Source organism: Dendrobium catenatum, unplaced genomic scaffold (assembly GCF_001605985.2).
Source record: "Dendrobium catenatum unplaced genomic scaffold, ASM160598v2 fragScaff_scaffold_1221, whole genome shotgun sequence".
Classification (NCBI taxonomy): Eukaryota; Viridiplantae; Streptophyta; class Magnoliopsida; order Asparagales; family Orchidaceae; genus Dendrobium; species Dendrobium catenatum.
In genome coordinates, this window is record NW_021319683.1 from 663,763 (window position 1) to 677,434 (window position 13,672).

General features: G+C 34.4%; 1 protein-coding gene across 1 annotated transcript; it reads left to right on the forward strand.

Annotated features, from left to right (window-relative positions):
- The first annotated feature begins 2,580 nt into the window (after positions 1–2,580).
- Positions 2,581–7,380, forward strand: LOC110115925 (GDSL esterase/lipase At5g55050-like). Its single transcript, XM_020849334.2, has 5 exons — positions 2,581–2,862; positions 4,367–4,497; positions 5,136–5,357; positions 5,444–5,693; positions 6,990–7,380. The coding sequence occupies exons 1-5, from the start codon at positions 2,625–2,627 to the stop codon at positions 7,208–7,210; spliced, it is 1,062 nt and encodes a 353-aa protein (XP_020704993.1). The 5' UTR covers positions 2,581–2,624; the 3' UTR covers positions 7,211–7,380.
- Positions 7,381–13,672: the final 6,292 nt, after the last annotated feature.

Sequence of the window (13,672 nt, forward strand, 5' to 3'; positions counted from 1 at the left end):
CATATGAACTCTGATTTCAGCGAGCTTACAGTCAAACTGAGCGTCTTGGAAATACGAACCCAACGACACCAAGATCAACCCAATCCGAGCCCAAATGAGTCTGAATCAAGGGTTCAAAGCGCTGTTGGAAGATTCAAACCGCAATTTGAGTAACCAAACGGTCTCCGATTTTGACAAGCTTATACTCGAATCGAACGGATCGACGAGACGAATCCAACGAGCCCAAGATCATGAAATTCCAACATTATTAAGGCCTTAAAATGACCAACGAACGGTGCATGATCAAAGGATTCGATATCGGCAGTCCATTCAAACCACTCCCAATTCGCCCTTAATCTCACGCCTATTTACGGGCTATGCCACTCCAGAAAAACTATAAATAGAGCCCTCATTCTACACCAAAAGGACTCAAGTGAAGAGAGAGAAGAAGAAGAGAAGGAGAAGGAGAAAGGGGAATAGGAGATTCCTCACCTCCTCGACCACCGCCGCCGGAGCTCTTCCTGCCGCCTGAAGACGCCGGAACTCTGCCGGATTTTCAGGAAACGCCAGGAATTTGCAGAATTTTGTAAATTTTGTGGAAGGAACGAATTGTATTTGGATTATCCCGATTTGTGGGACGAAATCCGCCATTTGTAATCTCCAAAATACTAGTGGAAATTTACAACTGGGCGAGGCCCCGTGGTTTTTCCCATTTTTGGGTTTTCCAAGTAAAAACTCTTGGTGTTCACTCATTTTTTTTGTTTGTGTGTTAAACTTACGTGCATCGCTCGGACGCGAATTTACAAACTCTGCCGCCGCGTATTTTCTAACACGCAACAAGGCTGATCTAGAGGTGAGACATTTACTCATCACTTGTTGATTGTGCAGTATCATCCTATCATTTTCTGAGTAGATAAGGGTGTAATGTAATCCAATGCTTCTGTTGTTGCTGATAAGGATGATGACGACAATCCAATAATTTTGTTGTTTATAAGAATGAAGATGACTACAATCTACCACCATTGGTAGGCAAACATCGCGAGGTTCTCGCCATTTGACCTCCATTTCCTAACAATTTTCACCTTCCACTAACTGAGATCTACACATCACTTGGCCATAGGGGTGTCAATATTTGACAGGACCTGAAAATCCGACTCCTACCCAGCCATAAAATTTTAGGTTAGGGTCACCCTGAACTCGAAACGGGTCGGATTCAAGTTCACCAATTCGACAAGTTTCAAAAATCGGGTCGGGTTCAGGTTGACCCTTTGACCCGAAATTGACCCGTTTTGACCCCGACAACCCAAAATCGACATGAAAAGCGAAGATTGACCCATTTTTGGACCCGAAAACTAGCTGTTTTTTGTTTGCACCGAATCATTATGTGGAAAGATAAAATTCTACATATTTCTGTAAATTTCTAACACAATAATTTGAGCTTTTCAGTGTGAAATCATTCTTATTGTTTGACCGCTCTCTTTTGCTTTCACAACTTAGGCAGAATGCGGCACCCAATGCATGAAAAAAATAATTTTGAATTTTATTCATAAAAAAAAAATATTAAATTCTATTTTGGCTGCTTTAAATTACAAATGTCTCTATCCCATTAGCTGGATAGCTTTATCATTCTTTTTACGCCTCACAATAATTCATTGTAGAATTACAAGAAATGCCACTATCACGTGCCTTTGAGTGGATCTATTATGATTGACAAGAATTAAATAATTTTGGTTTGGAAATTGTGCTTAAAAGTCTCTCTATGTGTTTTAAGCTTTGTGAGAAATGATCTAAGACTTATGTGAGAATGAAGAGAATTTATAAGGATTTAAAAATATTTGGGGAGCTCTAAATCTCACTTAGGTTTAGTTTGGGACGACTTTCTTATAATTTCTTAAAGTAAATTTTTTAGTACAAAAATAAAATTTTTTACTAGAAAATTGCTTTAAGAAACAGTAAGAAAGCCGTCCTAAGCGAAACCTCAATCAAATGATATAAGAAATTCAAAATTTACTTTTTACTAATTATTTATAGGAATTTAAAGGCTAATTGAAAAATTACATTAAAAAAGAATAAAAAATATATTGATTTGAAGGACTCTTAATGTGGACTTCCTTGAACACGTGTCAACACATGACTGGTGTAAGGGGCGGCGCTAAACGATTTTTGATAATATGTCTTTTGGAGCGAGTGTAGTAGTGTCGAATCAGTTCGAGCGACTTGTTGATTACATGTTAGACACCTGTGGAGGTATATTCGAGTATACATTGTTAATATGTTTAAATTCAAATTTAGAATGATTTAAAATTAATATTAAAAAAAAAAAAACAATTCACCTCTTATATAAGTGATGCTCCTATTTTTGGTTTAACTCAAAATTTTCATGTCGGCCGAATAAGGGCACGCTTTACAAGTTTTTATTTACTGACGCTTTTAGCCCAACACGGATGGCATTCTCCGTGTGAAATCAAATGGAGGCCCAAAAAAGAAGATGCGAATCTGGCCCACTATTTTATTTGAGAAAGATTAAAGTGGCCCACCACGTTTATTGCCGTGTAGGGCCCACCACAACTAATTCACTATTTAAGCATACGCAATCTACAATATGGATCGCTAAGATTTCTTTCTCTCTGTATTCCTAATTTCTTATGGCTGCTCTTCTTCTTCTTCCTCTGCTGTTCTTCTCTTTGATGTCGACTGAGGGAGTCGGACAGAATGTGGTGCAGAAATCGGTGTACGTGTTCGGAGATTCATTGGCCGACGTGGGGAACAACAACCACCTCGTGACGATTCTTAAGGCCAACTTTCCACACAATGGCGTCGACTTTGCCGGTGGCAAGGCCACCGGCCGCTATTGCAACGGCAAGAACGCCGCTGACTTTCTCGGTTTGTCTCTCCTTCTTCAGTGTTACATTCAGTGGATATTTCTTGCCTTTAACTGAGCATTTATAAGTAGTTCATATTTTTATAATGATAATGTTTGATTTTTTTAAAGATTTACAGACATCCACACAAAAAAAAAAAAATTATCACTTTAATATTTAGAAATTTGACTGTGCATAAATAAATAGAAAATTTTATTAATATTTAGAATATATCTGAATCACTTCAAAATATAAAAATATATTTTATTTTAATATAATAATATAAATGATATTTTTATATAATTTAGTATTTTAAATATATTATAAATAAATATAAAAAATTAAATATTAAATAGTCAAAGTCAATACTTGAGGTATTGCAAGCTGCTTGAATAGGCTTTCTTTCATTGAAAAAAAATGTTGTTTTTTTTTTATAATTTTTCAAATTAATACATTTTTAACAAATTTATGCTCCCAAAATAAATCCATGAATTTAGTTAATGTTTGAATTGCATTTATTTTCATTCATGTAATATTATAAGTGAAAAAAGGATGAATATATAAATTTTATGAATGTGTTGAGAATAATTGTAAACTTAAAAAATTATAGAAAATAAATTGGGGGAGAATACTGTTGGAGATACAATTTACATTTTTGTCACATAAGATTATGACATGTGCTCCTTTTGTCTATATTATTATTTCCTAATTTTCTAAAAAAAAAAAAAGAGAATGCTAGAGAGAGAGAGAGGGAGAGAAAATTTAGTAACTCATGTAATTGCATATTGCCTTTTATGCTAACCCACTTACTAATACATCAATATTTTGTAAGACTCTGCAATGGGTTGGAATGTAATTAAGGTTTTGTTTTGGGCAACTTTCTTAGCTTTTTACTTTTCAGATCTCAATTACAATTTTTATTTTACCGTTATTTTTTTTACTACTTTTAATAAATTTTTATGCTAATAAATTAATTTCTTTAGCATTTTTCAAAAAATCTGTCATCTTTTTTTTTTTTTGGGACATTTAGGCCATTTAAGCCAAACTCACACACACAACGCGTACACATAGACTCGAACCTTGGACCTCTTAGTTGGAAGCCCAAGCTCTCAACCAATAGGCCAAGGAGAGTTGTGTATAAATCTGTCATCTTCATAACATCTTTACAATAACCTTTATAAAAAGCTTCAACTGTCCCAATCAAATCCTAAGTCAAATGTACTTTTGAGTCAGCTCTTGCTCGATCTCTGAATTCGATTCAAATTGACTGATTCAAAAAACAATCAATACAAAATACTTTCTTCCTTCTTTTAACTTTTTTCTTATTTTTTCTCCTAGAACTTTTCATTCATTTTTTCATTTCATTATACCAATATTTTTAATACAAATATATATGTTTTTTTTTTTTCTTTCAAGATAAAAGAGTCAGCTCATGACCTATACATATTTTTTTCAAAGAATGTTGTAATTACAAAACTAAAATTATTAAAAGTACTCACTATTTCTCTCTGTCTCAAATCAAACAGCTGAGAAACTTGGCTTGCTATCACCACCACCTTACTTGGCCATCAACTCCAGCCCTAACAACTCACAATTATTCCTCAATGGAGTCAATTTTGCTTCAGGTGGTGCAGGAGTCTTAGACAGCACTAACAAAGTAATTAATCATCTCTATCAACTTCTTTTCAAGCTACATATGTGAAATTCAGCTATTACTGGCGGCTATGACCGACAATCCTATAGTCGCCAGTAATACAGGCGGTTTGACCGTCGGTTTAATCGGCGGTCTTTAATAAACCGCCGCCGTGGGCTGTACGCCGGTTTAATTTAATACCGGCGCCTTAACCGGACAGCTTACTATAGCCACCGGAACTTTAATCACGCCGCCGGTAATTACTGGCGGTATCCGGCAGAAAACTACAGGTTTAGCCGCCTGTAATACCTGCGGTTCTGACCGCCGCTAAACCATCGGAGATTAACCGGCGGCACTCCGGCGGTTTGGCCACCGGTAAAGCAGGCGGTTTTGACGGCCGACACGCTGCCGGTGATTAACCGGCGGTCACCGACGCTATGATCTTCGCCGTCGGAAAGCCGTCGGTGATTATAAAAGCCGGAAATAGACCACCGGAAACAATTTCCTACGCGGTTTTTACCGGCGGTTTGAAAACCGCCGGTAATTTCCTAGACCACCGGAAATCTTAGTCTTACCGCCGGAAAAAACCGCTGGTAATGCTTGAATTTTCTTTAGTGAATGAATTCAACATCAAAACATATTTACTGAAAGAATTTTCTCAGGGTGAATGCCTCTCACTGAACAAGCAAATAGACTACTTCTCTACTGCGTATGCATCAATGGTGGAGGAGATTGGAGCTGTCCAAGCACACTCACATTTCTCCAGCTCCATCTTTGCCTTTCTCATAGGAAGCAATGACATCTTTGCCTTTCTGAAGAACAAAAAAGCCACCCCATTGCAGTTTGTTGGCTCTCTCATCTCTACTCTGCAACTACAGCTGAAGGTATTTTTCTTTTCTTTCTGATTTTGTCTTGCTTTTATTCCATCTTCAATGCTCATATAAGCTATAAGAATATCTGTTGTATTCAGAAAATGTACAATTTTGGAGCTAGAAAGTTCGTCTTCATTGGAACTGGGCCGCTTGGTTGCTGCCCAGCGCAGAGGAAACAGAGTAAATCTGGGGATTGTGATGCCTCAGCTAATGCTGTTTCTAATCTCTATAATCAAGCAGCGGCTTCTCTTCTTCAAGATATGAAGTCACAGTTCAATGACATGAGCTATTCCTTCTTCAACACCTCTCTTGCATTGTTAGAACTCATTCATGACAGTACAAATTATGGTATGATTAATCACTTTTCAGTATCCTTTTCCAGTATCCATTCAATGTTTCTTTCCTTTTTTTGAAAATCTTAGAACACTTATTAAAATGTGTATATAGTAGTATCTACAACTTTACAAGTGTGGTTCAAAGGAGTTTAAGGCTTCTTTTGGGATAGTTTTCTTTCTACCTCTTAAAGCAGCTTTATTTTTATACTAGAAAGTTGCTTTAAGAAGCAGAAAGAAAGTTGTCCCAAACAAAGCCTAAAGTTCAGCATGATCTAAACTCAAGGATATGAGTCAAGGAAAAAATATATATTTTGATATTTTCTTAAATAAGCTAAAACTATGGCAGAATCTTTTCATTTTAAGAGAGTTCTTCGCATCAATTATCATTCACTATGAACTTAGATTCATCTTGACTAAGGCATCAGCTTGATTTGGTACAACTTTTTTTATTATTTTAATTTTCAGGCCTAAGCCATAATTTCTACTTGGTCATTAATTTTTATATGCTTTTAAGCTCGAGTCCAAATTTGGTTCAATTCGAGTCGAATTTGGTTCGAGCCGGCGCGACGAAATTAATCGTACGAAATTGAGTTCAAAATAACGATCAATTTAAATCAAGTTAGATGCGACGCAACGAAATCAAACTGATCAAGTCTAATTGAACACATTCGAGTCTGATCTGGCTCGAGTCGGGTCGATTCGAGCTCAAATTGGACTTGACGATGTTCGATTAAATCGATCAAACATGCTCGAGCATGATCGAGCCAAAATCGAGGTCAACATTTGTATTAGAAAGTTGTTGTAAAAAACAATAAGAAAATTATCCCAAACGAAACCTAAGTTGACAAAAACTCGCTCCGCCAACCTTAATTCAGCCATGAATTATATGGAGAAAATCAATTTAATCCCCAAGAATATGCAGCCATGGAAGTAGTTTGTTTCTCACTTAAGCTCAATTATATTTGATTCTAATACCATTTGTTAGGTCATTTTTCCCAAAATCTAATAGTGCACTAATCCTTAATCATATGCTCAACCAAAAAAATTGTGGGTTTATGCCCATATGAATGTTTTTTTAAAACTAAGGTTTCGTTTGGAACAGCTTTAGACTGTTGATTTTTTTCTAGTTTCAATTGATTTTTGAACTAGAAAGCAACTTTATAACGCAGTTAGAAAGCCATCTCAAACGAAACCTAAATAAAATAATTAGAATAACTTTCAAATTTATGTGTTGAAGGAATGCATATCAATAGTATAATTGCAAACTTAAGCTAGAATTTAGCAATTAATATGCAACTTATTGATGCAGGATTTACTGAGACAAAGGCTGCATGTTGTGGGTTGGGAAACTTGAATGCTCAGGTGGCCTGCACACCTGTCTCTGCTCTCTGTTCTGACAGAAAGAACCATCTCTTTTGGGATTTATACCATCCTACAGAGGCCGCCGCCGCGATCCTCATCTCCGACGCCGTCTACGGGACTTCGCCGCTTGTTTATCCACTGAATGTGAGGCAACTGAGTGTTCTTTGAGATTATTAGAGCATTCTCTAATATTTCATTTACTTCAGAGTTGCAAATAAAGATCATATAGAGTTTATGAAAGTATATAAATGGTAGCCAAATGGCAATGTTTAATTACTTAGAAATTGGATTTTGATGTTCTATAAAGCTTATGATTGAAGTGTATTGATTTTTTTTCTGAAAAAAAAAAAAGAGTAGTGGTTTTGTATGAATAAAACTTTTGCCATTTCTCAATATGTTGGAATTTGGAACTACATTGGTCAAGCAATATCATTAATGACACAAAAAGATTACATTTTACAACATGCATAATATGCGGAGGGTCAATGTAAATAAACAATTAGTGTTGGGGATGAGGAGTAAAACACCGTAATGACGAAACAAGCAAAAAGTAAAAATAGTTGAAAGTAAAAGACACCAGGATTTAACGTATAAAAACTCGAAATAGGAAAAAAACTACGGAGCCACACCACTTAAAAAATTGTCCATAAATCCAATGATAATAATCAACCTGTGTAGAAGAAGAATGCAGCTGCATTCTAACCTGAGAAAGTCTCACCAAAAATAGAGAAGTCAATAAGTAAACCATCTTAATCAGAGAGGATAATCGTCCAACAATTTAGACAATTAAAAGCATTAGAAGTGTAATCTCTTCCATATGCCCATAATAAAGCCATGAGAATCTTCTCCAGTAAATGCAACATAGTTCCAACCACAAATGCAAGTCAAAATATACTCGCAGAGAAACCAACAATAAGAAAGCAACCCAAGTTGGTTTGATCCAAATAGAACCAGAAGTATCAAGGTAGGGGAGCCCAACCCATATTTTTCTTTGGCATAGAGGTGATTTTCCAAGCAATATATGGACTTTGTTATTAAAATCTTTGCCATTAAAAATTGTTAACAAGGCTAGTGATTCTCCTCCTTAAACTTTTGGGAAGAGAAACAGAGCAAAATCAGTAATATATGTAGTTCTGAATTCAATAACTTTGCATTTAAGTTTGCATAAAAAAGATGCATTTGTAGTCATTGAAGTTTTGAGAGTGAAGAGACTTAGGAATGAGAGTGATAGCAAAATGCTTCACATGAGTTAGCATATTTGCACTAAGGAAGAATTGTTTAATAGCCTCAATGAATTTAGAAGTAAAGTCATCAAGCCCAAAGGTTTTATCATTCCTTATGTCAAAAGAGCGCATGCTTAATATCATCATAAGTAAAACCAATCATAATATATATCTGCTCCTCCATAGTAAGAGTTGGCCCAATAGGAAGGGGCACATAGTTTTAATTATAATGGTGGTCCTCCCTATTAAATAATTCAAAGAAGAAATGAATGACTTCGTGAGCAATGTTGGGTTTTGGTCCAATTTTAAGTTAGGTTGGTTTTTTTAGTTCATGTTATCCTAGTAAGACACAGCTCATTTTGATCTGTTGGTTAGGAGCTTAGGCTACCAACTAAGAGGTCTTGAGTTTAAGTCTTGTGTATGAGATGCGTGTGTGAGACTGCCTTAATTGGCCTAAATGTCCCAAAAAAAAGTTATCCTAGTAGTCTCATTTCTCAATAAATAAAGAGACTGTAATAGTGATTGACATGCAAGCGAATAAAAAATAGTTTTCTAATTTTTCTATCTGGATACAGAGTCTCTCCCTCTCATCCAAGAAAGCTTTCTTCCTCCTAAAGAAATCCCACCAAGCAATATCTTGAGTGGAGTGAGTAAGACCAAAATATGTGCTAATTTCCTAATATTTTTTATTTTGTTGTTTCCACAGTTTGAATGAGCAACTAATATTAATTTAAGAATTGACTAAGAATGCTCATCTCTATATCCAATTCAAGCAATATATATAGAATACTAATCTTCACAAAGGGTTATTGTTAAGGGGAATAAATAAAATACATTTTTTCCATCCATGGTTAATTTTTTTGAGGATGAAAATAAAAAAAAAAGTTTTCTAATTTTTTGAATAATTAATAAGATTTGAATGAGACTTTGACAAAAAAATATTTAATTATTTATAAATTTTGAATCCACAAATTCAAATAAAGGCTTCGTTTGGGACGGCTTTTTTATTGCTTTCTAAAACGGAGTTTTAGTACAAATTTTTTTATTTTTGTACTCATCACGTTAGCGGTAACAAAGCGAACCGTTTAAGTAAATTAGTAATAACTTCCGTACTTTCATATAAAACTTTTGTTAAAGAGTTAAAGTCAATACTAGGAGTCAAGCAAATTATTTTGTGTGGAGACCGGATGTAGAATGTCATTCGGAGACCAATTAGAATGCACCACGTTAGCGGTACCGAGTAGTATCTAGCACAGGGTGACATGGTGCATTTTGGTTGGTCTCCAGGTGACGTTCAGCATCCGCACAAAATAATTAACCTAAGCAATACATCTTTAAATCACAAAATTTTCATTCTAACAATATTTGGTATCATACCATCCTCCTATATTTCATTTACTTTAGGGCTACAATAGTAAACAAATTTATAGAATTTATGCAAATATGTAAATGATGCAAAATGGCAATCTATAATTAATTAAAAAGAATGGGGTTGATTCAAACTTTGTGGTAAATTAAGCTTTTGTCTGCCTCCATTTGGTATGGAGTAAGTTTGAACATAGTCAAAGTGGATGAGCTATTGATCTTATCCAATATTTGATTTTGATGTACCATAATTATTTATGTCACCTTCCAAGAAGTTAGAGCTTGAAGCACATCAATCACTGCATAAACTACCTACTTCCCTTCTCCTTAGCTAATTAGAAAATAATTGTATATTTTATTCATATCACATACATAGATATGAATTATTTTTTAGAGGATTTTGTTTTTTATGTCTCATAAAAAATTATAAAAATATATGCATGTTTTGAATGTAAGAGTGTACCCCGGCCCATCGAGTTTAGCTGGGTTGGTGGGTGAGCATGGTTGGGAACCCCCAACCCATGTTCAAATCCCTTCTCATGCATCGCGACTATTTAAGTGGAGAGAAAAAAACTGCGGGTCCTACATCTATGGAGCTAGCTAGTTGCTGGTAGGCTTGCCGAGGGATTATTTATGCCACCATGCGCTTCCTAAGGAGGGTGACAGCGGGTAGATACCCTCGTTCACACAAAAAAATGTAAGAGTAGTAAATATTTTCCTTATTAATTCTATTGTTTTTTTTTATTTTCCCCTCTTAGGGATGTTGGATAATTGTCAATGTCCGACACGTGTTGGACACGTTATAACCCTTTTATTTAAAGTGAAGATGCATCATAGGTCATAAAAAATTAAAGTAGGTTAAAATAAAATGTATCATTTCTCTCTCATAATTAAAATATTAATTCGATCTTCTTATATTCTTTGCATGCAGCTTAAATAGATCTGACTTTTAAGATAAAATTCTTATATTGCATAGTAACATTTGTCTCATATTTTTCTTGTTTCTCAGACTATGGGTGCCTGTCTTTAGCTGCTCCCTCCCTCCATAAAATCAAGGAGTCACTACTCTAAAATCACGTATTACCGGTGGATTTTCAAGCGGAAAAATTTTTGCCGGTAAAGCGAGCGTTGTAAAAGTTTATTTCGAAATAAAACCGTAGGAATATTTTTGTCTCATGCATACTTATGATTAATAAATTAAAATTGTTCAAAATTGGTTACTCTCCAAAAAATTTCACTTCATCAATACAATATGAATTGTGATTTCAACAAATTTATAATCAAAATAAATATCACAACAAGACGATCCCATTGACAACACAAGCGATCTGATTTGAGTTCAAATAAACTCAAATCAAGCACTTAAAGGATCAAATGACCTTTAATCTTCCGTACTTATAGTTAAAATGACCAGTCTCATGAGAAAAATTCAATGAGCATAAAATCACTTTATTCTAATATCATTAAGGAACTGAAATGTTGTGTAAATAATTTATGATTAAGTGAATCAATATGGGTCATTGAATAAAGTATTTTTTATTTTAGAAAAAATTATCAATTTCAAATAGCTATAAGTAGTACCTCATTTTCTACATAAAGGATGTTAAGTGATTAAAAGAGTTAGAGAATTCTATTACATTTTCTAACAATTACTACCAACAACCACCAATAGTAATCTCCACCACCATCTCTTGATTATGTCATTTGATTATTGCCGCCTAACTATCAGTATCCAATTATGTTATCGATTGCACTTTAACCTTCTGTCCGCAAACAATCAACTTTTATAATCCCTACAACGAATGGTTCTCAATTGTAGAATCCAGTCTAATTCAATTGCAAAGAAGAGCAGATTCTTATATCTATAATTATAGAATGAACTATTACAACTAATTAAAAAATCTAAATATTTTAGAGAAATTAAGATATTGAATCCTATTCCTCAAATTTTCTATCACATAAAAAAAAAAATATTACTAGAGATAATTCCGGCGCCGGCCACCCAAACCGGGTCGGGTCGGGTCAACCCCCAACCCGCCGGGTCGGGTCCGGGTTCGATCTTTCGACCCGTTTGTCTACCCGGGTCGGGTTAGGGTTGACCCGTTTGAACCCGGGTCAGTTCCGGGTTCGACCCGAACCCGACCCGTGACCCGAAATTGACACCCCTACTCATGACAAGGCAAATGGTCCACTTCTAATGATCAAATTTAGGTCTTGTTTGGGACAACTTTTTTATTGCTTTCTAAAACAGGTTTTTAGTACAAAAATGTATTAAAAACAATTAAAAAAAAAACAGTCAAAAGCTGTCTCAAATTAGGGAAATTATTCTGTGCGGATGCCGGACAAAGTTCAGCATCTAGAGCCAACCAGAATGTGCCACATCAACAGTACCGAGTGGTACCGAGTGCGGTATCGAGCTGTGGTACAGAGCGGTCTCTGGAAGGCGTTAGGCGTTTGCACAAAATAATTTCTCCTCAAACGAAGACTAATCATAGTTATTGAGGTGTAATAGATACCTATTGTAACACATACTTTTAACCCCCTTTACACTTTAAATAAGTTGTGTACTATTCCGTATACACTAAGAAAAATGTACACATCAATACATAGTTTCTTCTACCTAGCTTGGAAAGGAAGTGTAGCGCGCTTAGCAAGCTAAAACACATAGGAGCTCTGGAATAGAAATGGAAATGCCCCTGCGGGGATGGAGCGACAGAAGTATTCAGAATCCACTCGATTATTCATTCTCCATTATCTATTCTATTCAATTAAACTACTCGGCTTTATTAACCTCTATAGATATAGATGACCACCCTTCTCATTAGATAAACAAAAAATACAAAAAATCCATTATGGAGCATTATCATCTTGATCATTAACTACTAATTAATTGAATTTGAATTTCAATTATTTTAAAACCCTTCATGCCTATAGGAGAAATGTTTATGTGAACATAATGAGCTATTTTTAATACCATCACAACTCATTAGACTTACTGATTAATTCAAATAGATATTATTTTCTTAATTCTTAAACATTTGAATAGTCTAATATAAACTTATAATTATGTTGTTATCTTTCAATTAAATAAGATTTGAATGTTAGGCACTAAAATTTTTTTCTTATAAAATAGTGAATAGAAAAGGTTATTTAAGTTTTGTTTGGGATATCTTTATTACTGCTTTCTAAAGTAATTTTTTAGTACAAAATTTTTTTAATTAGAAGGTTCTTTTAAGAAACAATAAGAAAATTGTCCCAAATGAAACATTCCCAAAAGAAGACTTATGCTTCATTTGAGACATCTTTCTTACTGTTTCATAAAACAGCTTTCTAGCACAAATATTAAAATTCATGTAATAAAAAATTGTTTTAAGAAACAGTAAGAAAGTCATCCCGAATGAAACCTTAATTAAGTGAAAATTGGGTCCCTTTGCAAAAAGCCCCATATTTGTTATACTGTTGTTTTCAAAATTTGAATGAGCAACAAATATTAATTTAAAAATCTTGCCTAAGGATGTTCACAAAAGGTTTATAAAATTAAAAAAAATTATATATTTATTTCGCATTCATGATTGATAAAAACAAATGTTTAATTTGTAATTTATTGGATTCATTGGGATTTGAGATAAATATATTTGATTTTTCGAAGAACTTTAGTCCACAAAATGATATAAAATTGAAGGATAATTTTCCTCAAATTCTTCAAGCGCTTTTGGATCTCTTTTGCTTCATAATGGATTGTTTTTTTTTTTTTTTCTTATATTAGTTTTATTGTTTTTAGATTGACTTATTCTGGAGTGTTTTGTATATATATTATCATATGATATCTGTTCATAAAATTATAGGATAATACAATTTCAAAAGATGGAGAGAAAAGTATAGACTTGTTGCGTCCTGGAGTATTCGCGGCGGTAGAGAAATATATGGTTTAACGTCTTAGCATTGTACGAAGATCCAGCATACAAGCAGATAAGTGAGAGGGTGTAGCATTCATAAGAGACACCAAAGTTTTTACATGGAAAACCCCTGAAAAGGGGGAAAA